The sequence below is a fragment of the Ursus maritimus genome, unplaced genomic scaffold (assembly GCF_017311325.1).
Source record: "Ursus maritimus isolate PB19 unplaced genomic scaffold, ASM1731132v1 scaffold_14, whole genome shotgun sequence".
NCBI classification, from domain to species: domain Eukaryota; kingdom Metazoa; phylum Chordata; class Mammalia; order Carnivora; family Ursidae; genus Ursus; species Ursus maritimus.
The window spans coordinates 40,400,507-40,414,246 of NW_024423786.1; the positions used below are offsets into that span (position 1 = coordinate 40,400,507).

The 13,740-nt window shown below is 42.9% G+C and overlaps 2 protein-coding genes across 11 annotated transcripts in view; both read right to left on the reverse strand.

The window, feature by feature from the left end:
- Nucleotides 1-13,733, reverse strand: part of FBXW12 (F-box and WD repeat domain containing 12) — a 68,490-nt gene extending 54,757 nt beyond the window's left edge. For 8 of the 10 annotated variants that reach the window (XM_040628873.1, XM_040628872.1, XM_040628871.1 and 5 more), the window contains exon 1: nucleotides 1,772-1,907. The gene's annotated coding sequence lies outside the window, so the exon portion shown is untranslated. Of the gene's footprint in view, nucleotides 1-1,771; nucleotides 1,908-13,524; nucleotides 13,567-13,714 lie in introns of those variants that run through there. The other 2 variants (XM_040628876.1, XM_040628877.1) reach the window with 1 other exon arrangement.
- On the reverse strand, nucleotides 887-2,516 carry LOC103674854 (60S ribosomal protein L7-like). The gene is given in 1 exon segment (XM_008703833.2): nucleotides 887-2,516. A coding segment is annotated over 1 exon segment (744 nt). The 3' UTR covers nucleotides 887-1,772.
- Nucleotides 13,734-13,740: the final 7 nt, after the last annotated feature.

The window sequence follows — 13,740 nt, forward strand, 5'->3', positions numbered from 1 at the left end:
TACAGATTGTGAGCAAATGACCCCAGAAATCTAAACGACGTGGTAGGTGCCTCAAGAGCAGCTATGTATACAACCTGAGGGCTCTGGTCACTATGGAACTGAATATGTGTCATGTGAGCTTTCAATACACCAGGATCTGGTTTGAGCAGTTTTGTTTTTTTTTTTTTTAAGATTTTATTTATTTATTTATTTATTTGACAGAGAGATAGAGAGCCAGAGAGCACAAGCGGAAGGAAAGGAAGAAGCAGGCTCCCCACTGAGCAGGGAACCAGAGGTGGCCTCGATCCCAGGCCCCTGGGATCATGACCTGAGCTGAAGGCAGAAGCTTAACCATCTGAGCCACCCAGGCGCCCCTGAGCAATTTTTCTTAAGGTTTTATTTATTTATTTATTTGAGAGAGAGAGAGAACGAGAGAAAGCACAAGAGGGGGTAGGGAGGGGCTGAGGAAAAAGGAGAAGCAGACTCCCTGCTGAGCAGGGAGCCCAAGAACTCTGGGATCATGACCTGAGCCCAAGGCAGACGCTTAACCAACTGAGCCACCCAGGTGCCCCTGGTTTGAGCAGTTTCAACCATACCATAAAAGAGAGACTTTTATCCAAAGAAAACATATTGCGCACAATACTCGGGAGTAATGCCTGGCCACAGAAAGGTTTCTAAATACTTTACAAGCACTAACTTATTTAAGCCTCGCTATAAACTTAAGAAGTACATGCTCATTTTATAAACAAAGGAACGGAGGCTTAGAGAGTTGCACACAATTCCACAGTGAGGATTCTACTAGAACAAACTGCATAGATCCTTACATAAAACATACAGTAATGGTCCTAGGGAAACACATATATACACATGCACACATTAAACTGAGAAAGGATGAGGAAATACATGCTTGTGTTACTATACATTTATTTCTTAACATGCTTTAATGCTTTTCCGTTTTCCCCAAATTATAAGCTGCAGACTAATGATACCATTTAGGACTAAGGACATTTACTCAACACAATCTAGAAGTTCTAGTCATTTGTTACAATTTCTTGTCACTTCTTAGGACACAGCATAAAGAGAATGAAAAGAATAGAATGAAATTCTTATCAGGAGTTCTGAAATGAACCCCAGGCAACACGCAGTAAGAATGAAAAGCCTCCCAAACTCAGAAATTCTGACGCAAAACTAGAATTAGGAACCATTTGACTCAATTATTGTCTTGCGGTCCCGTGCAACAAGAGATCCTACGCTTCTAAAGAGATAATTGTTTATATCTGATGGCACTGGTTGGTCAGTGTGAATATGTCTTTTCCTCATATATGAGAGACCTGAAAATGTCTATAGAAATAAAAGATGTGGACAGAGATTTAATATGAAGGTGAAGTTGTTTAAGGGGCAGAGGAGATGAGATTAAGGGGCATAGTAAAAACCTCCCTGAACTCACGCTAGGGGGCTTGAATCTGTTCCAACATGACCTTCACACATGCATAAAATGACACATGTATGCTGATAACCCCACCAAGGAGGAGGTGGGTGGAGTTATATAGGAGCAAAGTTTTGTACAATGTTCAAATTAAGTTGGAATTAACATGAACTAGATTGTTATATACTAAGATGTTAATTATAATCCCCAGGGCAATCACCAAAGAAATAACTAAGAAGTCTAGTAAAAGAGGGGTGCCTGGGTGGTTCAGTCAGTTAAAAGTGTCCAACTCTTTTTTTTTCTTTTCCATTTGAGAGTAGTCGTTTACTAACTGACCAGATTACAAAAAAGAATCATGGGAGATACCTTAGTTCATCCTTCTAATAAGCTTATTGATGGGGTCTTCCCTGTTGCCAGCATCTCCACCTTCTACAAAATGGGTGGTCTTTTTCTTCATTCCTCCTCGTGGAGAAGACAATTTGAAGGGCCATAAAAAGTTGTTTGCTTCTTTGAAATGTTTTCCAAAAGTACAGGCCTCGTGAACCAGATCCTCCATGCAGATGATGCCATATTTACCAAGAGATCGGGCAATGAATGTGTTATCTGTCAGGGCAATTCGCTTCTTGTTGATTTTGCCATAACCACGCTTGTAGATCAATTCATTCACCGACTTCAGGGTTGGGTACCCCCATGCTATATATGGTTCCACAATCCTTAGCATGTTAACTGAAGCCTTGTTGAGCTTAACAAAGGTGCCACTGAAGATCTGGCAAAGGTGAAGCAGCTGCAACACCTTTCAAACCTTTGGGCTCACACCATCGCGACCGCTGATCCTGGTGACAAACGCCAATTTGGGTTCCGCAGGCACACAGAAGTTGCTAGCTTTTCTTGCCATCCTCGCCATTCGAATCTGAGTTCTGTACATCTGCCTATATTCCTTGTGGTAATGCCTAGCTTTTTCATAGATAAGCTCCCTCCTTGCCTTTCGAAGCATCTTTTGGTCAAACTTCCTCCTCAGATGCCTGATCTTCAACTCTGTGAAATTCCTTTGCTTCTTCTGAAGGGTTTCTGGCACAGCAGGAACCTTCTTTTTCTCTTCTGCACCCTTCATGGATCCACCTGGAAAAGAGCGAACGTCCAACTCTTGATTTCAGGTCAGGTCATGATCTCAGCGTCGTGGGATTAAGGCCCATGTTGGGCTCCATGCTGAGCGTGGATCCTGCTTGAGATTCTCCTTCTGCCCCTCCCACTCTGCCTCCCTCTCTCTAAATAAATAAAGTAAAAGAATGACAAGGGAATTAAAATTGGTACTCTGAAAATATTTAACATACAAGAAAAGGCAACAATGGAGGAAGAGAAGAACAAAAAAGACATAAGACAAATAGAAACCCAACTGCAAAATGGCAGAGGACAATTCTACCTTACCCACAACTACATGTTAAAATCAAAAGCAGAGATTGACAGAATGAATAAAAACATGAAGTAATTAGATGCCAGCTACAAGAGACACATTTCGGATTCTAAGACACAAACAGGCTGAAAATAAAAGGATGAAAAAAGACTCAATCAAACAGTAACAAAAAGAAGCCTGACATGGCTATACTAACATCAAACAAAGTAGAATGTAGACAAAAATTGTTACCAGAGACAGAGGATATTTTATAATGATCAAAGAGTCAATCCAGCAAGAAGACATATAAACATTTTTTGCAACTAAAAATAGAGCCCCAAAATATATGAGGCAGATTAAAGAGATAAACAGACAATTCCACAGTAATAGCTGGAGGTTTCAACATCCCATTTGCAATCCTGGATAGAGCAACTAAGCAGAGGATCCAAAGGAAAAGAGAAGACAGGCGTAACTATACCGATACAGACATCACAGACCTCCCGAGACATCTGCAGATCACTCCATCCAACCACAGCAGAATTACACGTTTCTCAAGCGCACGTGAAAGATTCTGCAGGATAGACCATATCCTGGACCATTAAAAATGTTCAATAAATTTGAAAGGATCGAAATCATACTAAGTATGCTCTCTGATCACAATGGGATAAAATTAGAAATCAATAGCAGAAGGAAATACCTAAGAAATACCTGACACAACTATTGGCGAATACCTAACAAACCTAGGCATACACTTTCCTTCCAAGCCAGTAACCTCACTCCTAGGAATCTACTACTCTGAAGACACACCTCTATACAAAAATATATGTGTGCAAGGTTATTCACTGCAGCACTGTTATTGCAAATAATTGAAAACAACCTAAATGTCCACGCATAGGGGAGTGGTTAAATACACTACAGTGCGTCACATAATACAGAACATGCAGCTGTAAAAAAGCAGTAGAAAGGTCTCCGTGAGCTGATATGGAGTGTTTTCCAGGGCATTCTGGAAGCGGAGAAAACAAAATGCCAAAGAGTACTTACAGTATGCTACATTTGTGTAAGAAAGCAGAGGATGAGATAAACTACACCTGTATCTGCTCATTTGTGCAAAGGGAATACAGACAGGGTAAACCAGAAACAAAAAAAGAACAGTTCCCTGTAGGGAGTAGGAGGGAAAATGATGGAAAGAAATGGGGAATGGGAACAAGATAGCAGGAATGAGGGGGGGAGCAGCACTTCTCTGAGCATATCTTTTGGTACAGTTCCCTTAAAACCACAGTTATGTTTCACATACACAAACATAAACAACTAAAACCAGCCAGGATGTGGGGGGACTTGGAATGGAATACAAACACTAAGGATTGCACTAGCTGTGTTTTAAATTGCATAACCACACTGAAAGGGGTAGGGAAGAAAATAACCCAGCTAAGTAACTTTGTGGAACAGTATCTTGCCTGGCTACCGTAAGGCTAACGACAGCAAGAACTCTACATAAATGCTGTAATCCAGTTGGTAATTGTTGAGGGAGGAGATGCCAGATGGGGGACATAACAGATTTGAGATGAGGATTCCATGTTAAGAGCAGATGTGCTGCAGGCAATTGGGAGTGACAGGAGCTCCAAAGAGAATCCGGGAGGGCCATCCACCCTGGCCTAATAGATCACAAGTCCTTTCTGCTGCCTTAAGAAACGACTCCTCCAGACGCTCCATTCAAGCCAATTAGAACTCCAAGCCAAAGAGCAGTAGAGGACAACTCATTTCTTCTTTTGTAACTCGCCTGGACATGTTTTCACTTGTCAATTTGTAGAGTCATGCTTATTAGCCGTTTGGTAAGGGACATTTATTTACTGTTGTTTACCCACAAGCTAGAATTGTTTACGATACAGTCTACAGTTCATTCTTGGTCTTTTATGACATTTATTTACTTACTTAAGTGGCCTAGTCTTTCCTTTATGGCCTCTAGACCGTATCTTGCTTGGGAAAGTCTCCTCACCATGAAGGATATAAAAATATTTTCCTAAATTTCATTCCGACATTTTCATCACTATATTTCACTTTTACCTGTTTAAAGCCAGGCAGAATTTATCATGTCTGTGGTTGAGGTTAAAGTCTAGGTGTTTCCTTCCAGATGAACTCTCAACCTTATGAGCATTACTTTTTCCCATGGAATACCATTGACTTTGACATATACACATACTTCACTATTTGATGAGTGGATTTATAAGAAATATAAATATTTTGTAAGACAAGCCTATACCCAACCATTTTTCTTTTTAAAAATAGTTTTTGACTGTTTTTCAAGAATTAATTCTTCTATACAAAAGACCCTCATTCTGAAAGTTTTGTCTGTGACTGACATAATCCTATTCCAATGCCACAATTTTAATTATTGTCGTTTACGTTTAATATCTAAGCATTATCTCATTACTCCTATTTCTTAAGGTTTTCTTGCCTGCTTTTTTCTGTCATCTTTAAAAACATTTTCTTAAATTCTCCCCGATCTCATTTGGAATATTGATTATAACTGCTTGGATAACGCTTGAAGTTTCAGTTCTGTATCTCCATCTGGGTGATGGTTACTCAGGTGTAGATATAGATATTTAAGAGCTGCTTACTTTTTATTCACTTTGCTCTACATATAATTGCATAAAAATTTTAAAATAATCTTGTATTTTGATACTTTTTTTCATTTTGAGCAATCTCTGCTCTTATTTTTAACTCTGCCTTTTTAATAAACTTTGGTTGGTTGCTTATTTTTTCTACCTGTAGAGATGGATGGAGGCTTAGATGACGGATTCTTCAGCTTTCTTTTCTAATACATGTAAATTAGGTTTCAGCAGTATTCTTCAATTTAAAGCCAATTATACCTAAGTACAAGGTACGTACAGAAGTCACGAGCGTAAGCAGGATGAAGCCCCCCCTCTGTACTGTCAGTACATGTTTTCTGTTACTACTGTAGTTGTCCTTTGTCTCATGTATGCATAGGGACCCTGGTGGTGGGGAAGGGGTTGGGAATGGGACAAAGGGGAGGACTCTGGGATTCCATCTTTATTGGAACATGAACTTTTTATTCTTCTTTTTCTGTCCTCCCCATGGGGGAAGAAGATTTGTGCCTGTTTCTTTGTTTCATGTTGGAAAACTATATTCTGGGATCCCATCTAGGTCAGGGTCTGGAGTTTGGGGAAAGAGCTGGTTTCATATAGGGTTCCAATCTTTTGTTCAGTTGGGTTGTTAGCTGGTTTCTGGGCTTCTCCTGGAGACAGTGATTGTGCTAGGGAAATTGGGGGAATGGTAATGCTGGCTATGGCTCTTATCTCCTGGGTTACGGTGGTCATTTTATTACTGAGGTTTCTTTTGCTGTCTGTGTCCTAGGGCAATTACAACTTACTAAGGACAGTTCTCTCCCATCATGAGTCTAGGATGACCTGCTGACTGAGGTGGGACATGGAGGTATGGTCACAAAGACTGGGACTTTCATTGCCCATCTTCTGAGATTTGAAGGCTTGTTCACGTTTGCTGCTAGTCTACCACATCCTGTATTTAGGGAAGTTTTTCTGGCTTTTTTTTCCCCCCTGGCTTTCCAGGAGTCCTATTGTTTGATGTTCTGTGCCTGGTGGATTAATTTGCTGGCATTCATTCACTATGTCCTCTGACCTACGCAGTTTGAGTTGCTGCAAATTCCCCTTGTCTGTGGCTAACAGCAGGGTGAAGTACTGGCTTGTCATTTGTGGAGTCAGGGTTGGGGGTCTGGCGTTCCAGGATCCTGGAGGTTAGCTTTTTATGGGTGAGGGTTCAACGATTACAATCTATGGGTCAGGATTTAGGGATTAAACGTTGAGATTAGGGCAGAATTACAACGTTAGAGGGTAAATGTCAAGGCCTCAGGATCTAGAAACCAGTCTAAGTTTAAAGGGTTAGAAGTTTAGGGACTAGGGCTTGGGTTAGGGTTAGAAAGTAGTGTCAGAGGAGCTAAGGTTAGAGTGGTGGTCAGGGACTGCAGTGGATTAGATGTTAGGGCTGTGGCAAAAGCCTGAGGTTTAGGACTTCAGTTTAAGGATTAAGGGTCAGAGTTACAAGGTCAGTGTCAGAAGAGAATGAGTCAGGGTCAGAAGAGCTAGGGTTAGGTTACAAGTTAAGAGTTAGATCACTGTCAGTGGTGGGGTTAGGGGTCCGGATATAGGATTTAGAGTAAAAGGCTAGGTACTACGGTTGGAATTTGTTAGGGTTAGGGAAGCAGAGTGAGGGTAACTTCCTCTTTTTCTTTGCTGTGGGCAGACTGTCCAGGAAGAGAGCAGGCATCACGGTCTATGGTTTCATAAGCCCCAAATCCCAGGGGATACATGTCAAAGTTTCACACTAACTACTCCATTGCACACCCCATCTGACCATGGCAACACCAGGCCCTGAGGTTCAAGGAATCAGTAGGAGAGAGAGGCCAATCTCCCTTTCCTGCAGCACCTCCCCATATCTGAAAGTCCGACTCCGGAGTCCCCTTCCCTTGGCTCAGGGGAATTACTTTTCCTCCACCAAAATAACCTACACACACACATACACACGGAAGTATCCACACATGCAGGAAGGAGACAAGTGGACCTGGAGGGCTGCTAGCCAGATTTTCCTCTCTTTAATAACGCCAGAAGAAAGGGTGGGCTAGAGCAACAACAGTACAGGTACTGAGGAAAAACAGAGAAGCGTAATGGGAAAGAGGATGCTGGGAGAGGGTGTTGCTTTAGATTGTGAAATCTGGCCAGGCCTCTGTGATGAGGGGACTCAATGTTGAATGAACGGAGCAAATATTGGGTAGAAGAGCTTTCAGGCAAAGTGAGCAGCTCCTGTGGAGGCCCTGAGGTGGGAACAAGGTGGTGGAATGGTAGCAGTGAGGGGAGAGTGGTTTGTGAAGAAGGAACAGAGCTCAGCAAAGGCCAAGTCAGGTTGTGCTTTAAGGGCCATGAAGAGTTTGGCTTTTGTTCTTAGTAGAGCAGCAAAACATGGCAGTGCTTCAGGCAGAAGAGCGATGTGACCTGCTTTATCCATTAAAAAGATCAATATGGGGGTGACTGGCTGGCTGTCAGTGGAGCGTGCGACTCTTAATCTTGGGGTTGTGAGTTCGAGCCCCATGATGGGTGTAGATTACTTTTAAAAAAAGGTATTTATTTTTAAAAATTAAATTAAAATAAAAAGATCAATTGGATGGTTGTATGAAAAACAAGCCATGGAAGGGATAGACAGTACATGAAGAGATGAGGCCAGCTTGGGCTAGGAGATGGACAGAGGTGATCTGATTTAGTGTACAGCTGAAGGTTAAATGGACAGGTTTGCTGAGGGACTGTTGAGGGGAGTCTGGCAAAAAAATGAAACCAAGAATCATGGCTGACTTTTTGGAGAACTGGATGGCTAACGGCAGAAGTGGAGCTCAGGGGATCAAAAGTTCTGTTTTATAACATTTATGACAAAAGAAAAAATATACATTTCATCTAAAAAGTGAGTGTGAGGGTGTTTAAATATGTATTTTTTTAATGGAAAATATGTTTCAGCAGTTGTGAGCAGAGACGGTGATTCAAAGTTACAAACTTCTATCAGGATTTTTGTTCTCTAAAGTAAATGCTCTCTCAATTATGATCCACTTGCTTTGTGAATATTCATTAGTTAAATTTCACTAAACTAATCCTTGGGACTTAATCTCCTGACTAAACAGGCCAGTGAGTAAACTGGATATGAAATGAGTTCCAAATATTTTTAATAGTATCTAGGATTCCCTTGCTCTTTTTGCCATTGTCTGCTAATATTCAGGGGTTTAAATACTGTTATACAGCCACCGCCCCCAAAACAATATTCAACTCATGTTGCCCCCTCAGGGCTAATGTGGACTAGAGCTAAGTTTGATTAAAAGGGAGGAGGTCAGAGATTCTGACGAGGGAAATAGCAGACCTGGCCTGATGGTGGGGCTTAGAAAGGATACTGACAGACACTATTCATCCAGAGACAGCCTGACATACACCTCACCTGAACTCTAGAGGTCTTCTGGAGAACCCATAAGCAAGTGAAATTGGTATTTTATAATCCATTCAGTTGCCCCAGGGAAGAATACTGGCCTCTTTGCTGGCTGCCAGCTGATGAGCAGTCTACCCACAGGAAACAAAAGCCACAATTTTCACACAATCTGTGGTTTTTCCTTCTTCCCTCTCTACTCTTTTTTGTACATAAATCGTTTTTGCTTTTGCTAGATTAAATCAATCAATTATTGTTTTCCCTTATATACAAGTGGGTTTTTTTTTAAGTTTATGTATTTATTTAAGTAATCTCTACACTCAACATGGGGCTTGAACTCACGACCCTGAGATCAAGAGTTGCTGCTTTTCTGACTGAGCCAGCCAGGCGCCCCTTTATAAACAAGTTTTTAAATTATTCTTTGACAGGGGAAGGATTGGTCTTTGACCCTGTCTTCTGTCTGCATTCTTTCCCATGGTTGGTTCTTCACTGACGTGTTTCCGACTATCACCACTCTGATAACTCCCAAACCTAACTACCCAACCACCATCAAGCTAGTCCTGCTTGAACGTCCCACCATCACTCCAAACTCACCACATCCCAAATGAATTTTCTTTTTTAAGCCAACCTCTTAACAAATTCCCAAACACATATGTTGAAACCAAAGAGTTATTTTCAACTCAATTAGAAAGGGAATGCTTCTTGGACTGATTCCTTGGGTCCACAAGGAAGGATTTCCTCTAAACACTTCTGACCTCTTGCTGTAACTCTCCTCCCCTGGCTGAAGCTTCAGGGACAGAGAGCCGGGTTAAGTGTAGCTTGGCCCCTTTTTCCCTTCCTTATTTTGGGAGCCAGCTGCCCACAGGTTCTGCTGCTCTGTGTTGGAAGTTTTACAAGAATAGGCTCTGCCTATTGGCAGAGGTAGAGGGACATTTTATTCAAAGGAATGTTAGGATCTCGTGATTTGGCAGAGAGCATAGAAGAGAGACCTGGTGAGGAATGTGGGGAGTGAAATATCACATACAAGCTGAGGCTATGATGGGACGAGCACTTGAGGCATTTCAAACACTTTTGAAGTTGGCCATGTGGAAATGCTGGCGACTTTGTTCAGAGGCAAGTGTTTTTATACCTCCGATTTTATGTACAGGTAGGGATGAATGTATACGGTTTTATACCTCCGATTTTATGTATAGGTAGGGATGACTAGCAAAATGCCAGTGACGTGGTTCAGCAAAGGCAGTCCTTATACAAGCACTATGGTTTAAGCATGAAGGGTTAAGGTGTGGGCACTGACTTTGGCCTTAACACAGACCCACTGCCTTCCCTTGTGGGGCATCTGCAAAGCCTAAGTAGCAGAGAAGACCTCGGTGAGCAGGCCCTGCTGAGGCACGGATTTGACTACAGGGAATCTTTCCCTATACACACCTTTTAGATATTGGGGCAAAATTAAGTATATGGTCCTTTACTATGCTTTTTAGCTAGTTTGACAGGCCACGGGCTTTAAACTGTAATTCCACATATGCTGGGGCGCCTGGGTGGCACAGCGGTTAAGCGTCTGCCTTCAGCTCAGGGCGTGATCCCGGCGTTATGGGATCGAGCCCCACATCAGGCTCCTCCGCTATGAGCCTGCTTCTTCCTCTCCCACTCCCCCTGCTTGTGTTCCCTCTCTCGCTGGCTGTCTCTATCTCTGTCAAATAAATAAATAAAATCTTAAAAAAAAAATTTTTTTTTAAAAATTCCACATATGCTAAGCAACACAAGTGTGTAAGCTCCAAACTTTGTTAGTCTCAGCCCAGTAGATAGCATGAAAAGGCTGTCTCAAATTCCATCCTTTATGTTCTGAGCTAGACTCAAGCCCAAAGGCCAAAACCAAAAGAATTCATGTGGGTTTTTTTGTGTTTTTTTTTTTTTTTTTTTTTTTCCTCCACGGTTTAAGAGTCACTCCCCTCTTGCTGGTCTGTTTGCCAATAACTTTGGCTAGGGTTTTATAGTTCTGGGATTTACAATGCAGCTTCAATCTTAAAGACATGGTAGGTTTTATTTATAACAATAAAAACAATGCTCTTATTACAAATAAAATATGTCATCCTCTCAGACTGAAGTAGATAAACCACTCAATGAAATTACCACAGCCACAGAGATCGACAAGGAGATGAGAAAAGCCTGTGCCTGGAACACTGTTTTAAGGAATCGCGTAAGTTCAGGAAGTCCAGGAAGAAATGCATAGCTTTAGAAACCTGCTCCATCAGATTAGAAGGAGTACAAGAATGAAAAGAACAGGAAAAAGTTGTTTGTTTGTTTTTTTTTTAAGAGAGATTTTCTTAAAAGAAAGCTGACATCTTGGAAGACAACTGAGAGACAAATCTCCAGGGCCCGGCCCTGGAAGCTCATTCCTTCCCCACTTTCTGTAGCCTCGCAAAGAGCTGGCTCCATGGTCTTCCTTCTCTCCAACAACAAAAATGTCAGAAATTCAATGAGCCTTCTGGAAAGGAGTAGGGGAACACAGAGAAAAAAAAATGCCAAAAGAGAAGTGTCTGAAAGAAATGCTACTCCCCATGTGACACATCCAGAAGCTGAAGACAGCATCCTGAGGAATGGCAGAGGTCTCAATTCTCAGTGGGTCCCTAAGGCAACAACCTTTAGAAGCAAGAACAGCAGCATCAGGGGGAAACAAAACAAAACAGAACAAACAAAAAAAAAAAACAAACCAACCAACCACCTGCCAGAGTGATTCTCAACTGAAATTCATGGGGTAAAGGACCACCCTCCTGCCCTCCACGGATAGCAGAGAACAGCATCATCAGGGGGAAACAAAACAAAACAAAACAGAACAAACAAAAAAACAAACAAACCAACCAACCACCTGCCAGAGTGATTCTCAACTGAAATTCATGGGGTAAAGGACCACCCTCCTGCCCTCCACGGATAGCAGCCAAGTGTTCCGGGCCTGAGCAACTCCACAGCAGAAGGCTGAGCGCTGCTCACAGTGGGGCTGGGTAAGCTAGGTCCCAAAAGCCCAGTTTCAATGCAGCCTGGGGATGCCAGAAACACAGGACCCAAAAGAGAAACGGTATTAAGAAATTTGAATACGCTGGATAAAAAAGAAAGGCATCTCAAAGACCTGGTGTAGGGCTGCCACTACTGTAAATTAACACTGCAAGAAGGTGGCATCGTCTTAAAAACCACTAGCTAAAGATAAGACTAGACACAAGTAGATGCCCCTCGGGATATAATGAACACAGGTCATAATTCACCTCAGAATGGGTGATTCTCCCAACTGAGTTTAGACCCACAAGTTAGGAGACTCTGAATAACTGGTATAGAATTACCTGAGTCTCAGTGACATTGAATCAAGACTTCTTCAGCCTATTCACCTTCCCTCTCTGAGTATCAGTCTTTCACTGAGTATCAGTCTTTTGACAGGTTTCTAGGGACAAAATCTGCTATGAGCTAGCGGTGGTCTACTTTCTAAATTCAGTGACTGTGGGGCGATACTGCGATCCTTTTGCATGCTCTGTTAATGACTTAGATTTTTTGTTGTTGCTGTTGCTTTAAAGCTTTTAAGAGACCTGACGTTGAACTCTGGCAGCACAGAATGAGAAGGCAGGCGAATTTGGTTCTCAAACTAAATTATGTTCTCCAACAGCTCTATCAGTATTAAATAAGCTGACATCTGGTCTCCACCTGCCTGCCATTCCTGTATTTCTGCTGGTTCTGAGCCCAAATTCACAAAAAGCGTGTTCTTTATTGGGTCTCCTCCTAAAATCATATCTGCCCTACTTTCATTATGTAGGCTTGTTGCTGAGGATAGTCAAAGCAACTATAACATATGGAACTAAAGGCTTCTCCTGTGTGTGTGTGTGTGTGTGTGTGAGGCAGAAAGGTGAACTAAGGACCATGGTCTAAAATTTGTCGAAGTCCCTATAATTCAAAGATATATTAACAAACATAAAGGTAGCAAACAGGGGTGCCCGGCTGGCTCAGCCAGTGGAGCATGCCACTCTTGATCTCACCGTTGTTATGTTGGAGCCCCCTGTTGGATGCAGAGATTACTTAAAAATAAAACCTTTAAAAAAAAAAAGGTAGAAGACAAAACTGGACCTGGTGCACTTGGAAAATAAGACTAAAACCTGATGTCTGGACAGTAGCACATGGTTAAGTTTATTCTCATCCTGTGAAGGCAGAAATGGACCCGTGCCTTCACCAGCCAGGCAGGACTGGACTTTCCCAAAGACACCAGGTGGAAACAAGCTGCCAGAAACACAGACTTGCCTTCCAACATTCCAGGAGTGCAACACCTGTTTTTCTGGTATCAGAGTCAGCTAAAAATATATATATTTACATTGATGACCTTTATGGCTTATTTTCACTCTTCTCATATTCAGTGACTCCTTCCAAGACAAAATATAACACCCTTCTTCAACCTACCACACCGTCCCCTCTCCGTACTTAGACCACACACCAAGAATACCCGCAGTTCTCATCTCACCCTGCACTGCTTCAACAGATTCCTGGGTAACCCACCGCACCCTGAATTCCTTAGCGACAGGTTCAAGGCGCTTAGGACTAGCTCCCCTCACCTCACGGCCTGCGGACACCCGTACCCCAGCCAAGAACCCTGGGTCACCACCCCCACGTTAGCTGTGCTCCCTCGTGTCTCCGTATCACTCGCAGCTCCAGACTGGCAACGGCGGCCTCTGCCCTCGCGATCAAGCGCGCCAGTTCTTCGCCCTCCACGTACCTCGTACAAGTACTGGCCCCCAACCACGTGCCAGGAGCTAGCCTAGACAGAAAAGAGAGAACAAGTCAGGCAAGGTCAGTCCCACCGCCAGGCGGCCACATCCCCCGCGCAGGGCTGCCCCGGAACGCCGGCCTCCCACCCGCCGGAGGGCGCCCGAGCCCCGGCGCGGAGGGGCGGCTCCCGCCCGAACCGGCTCTGCCCTCTCGTGCGGCCCGG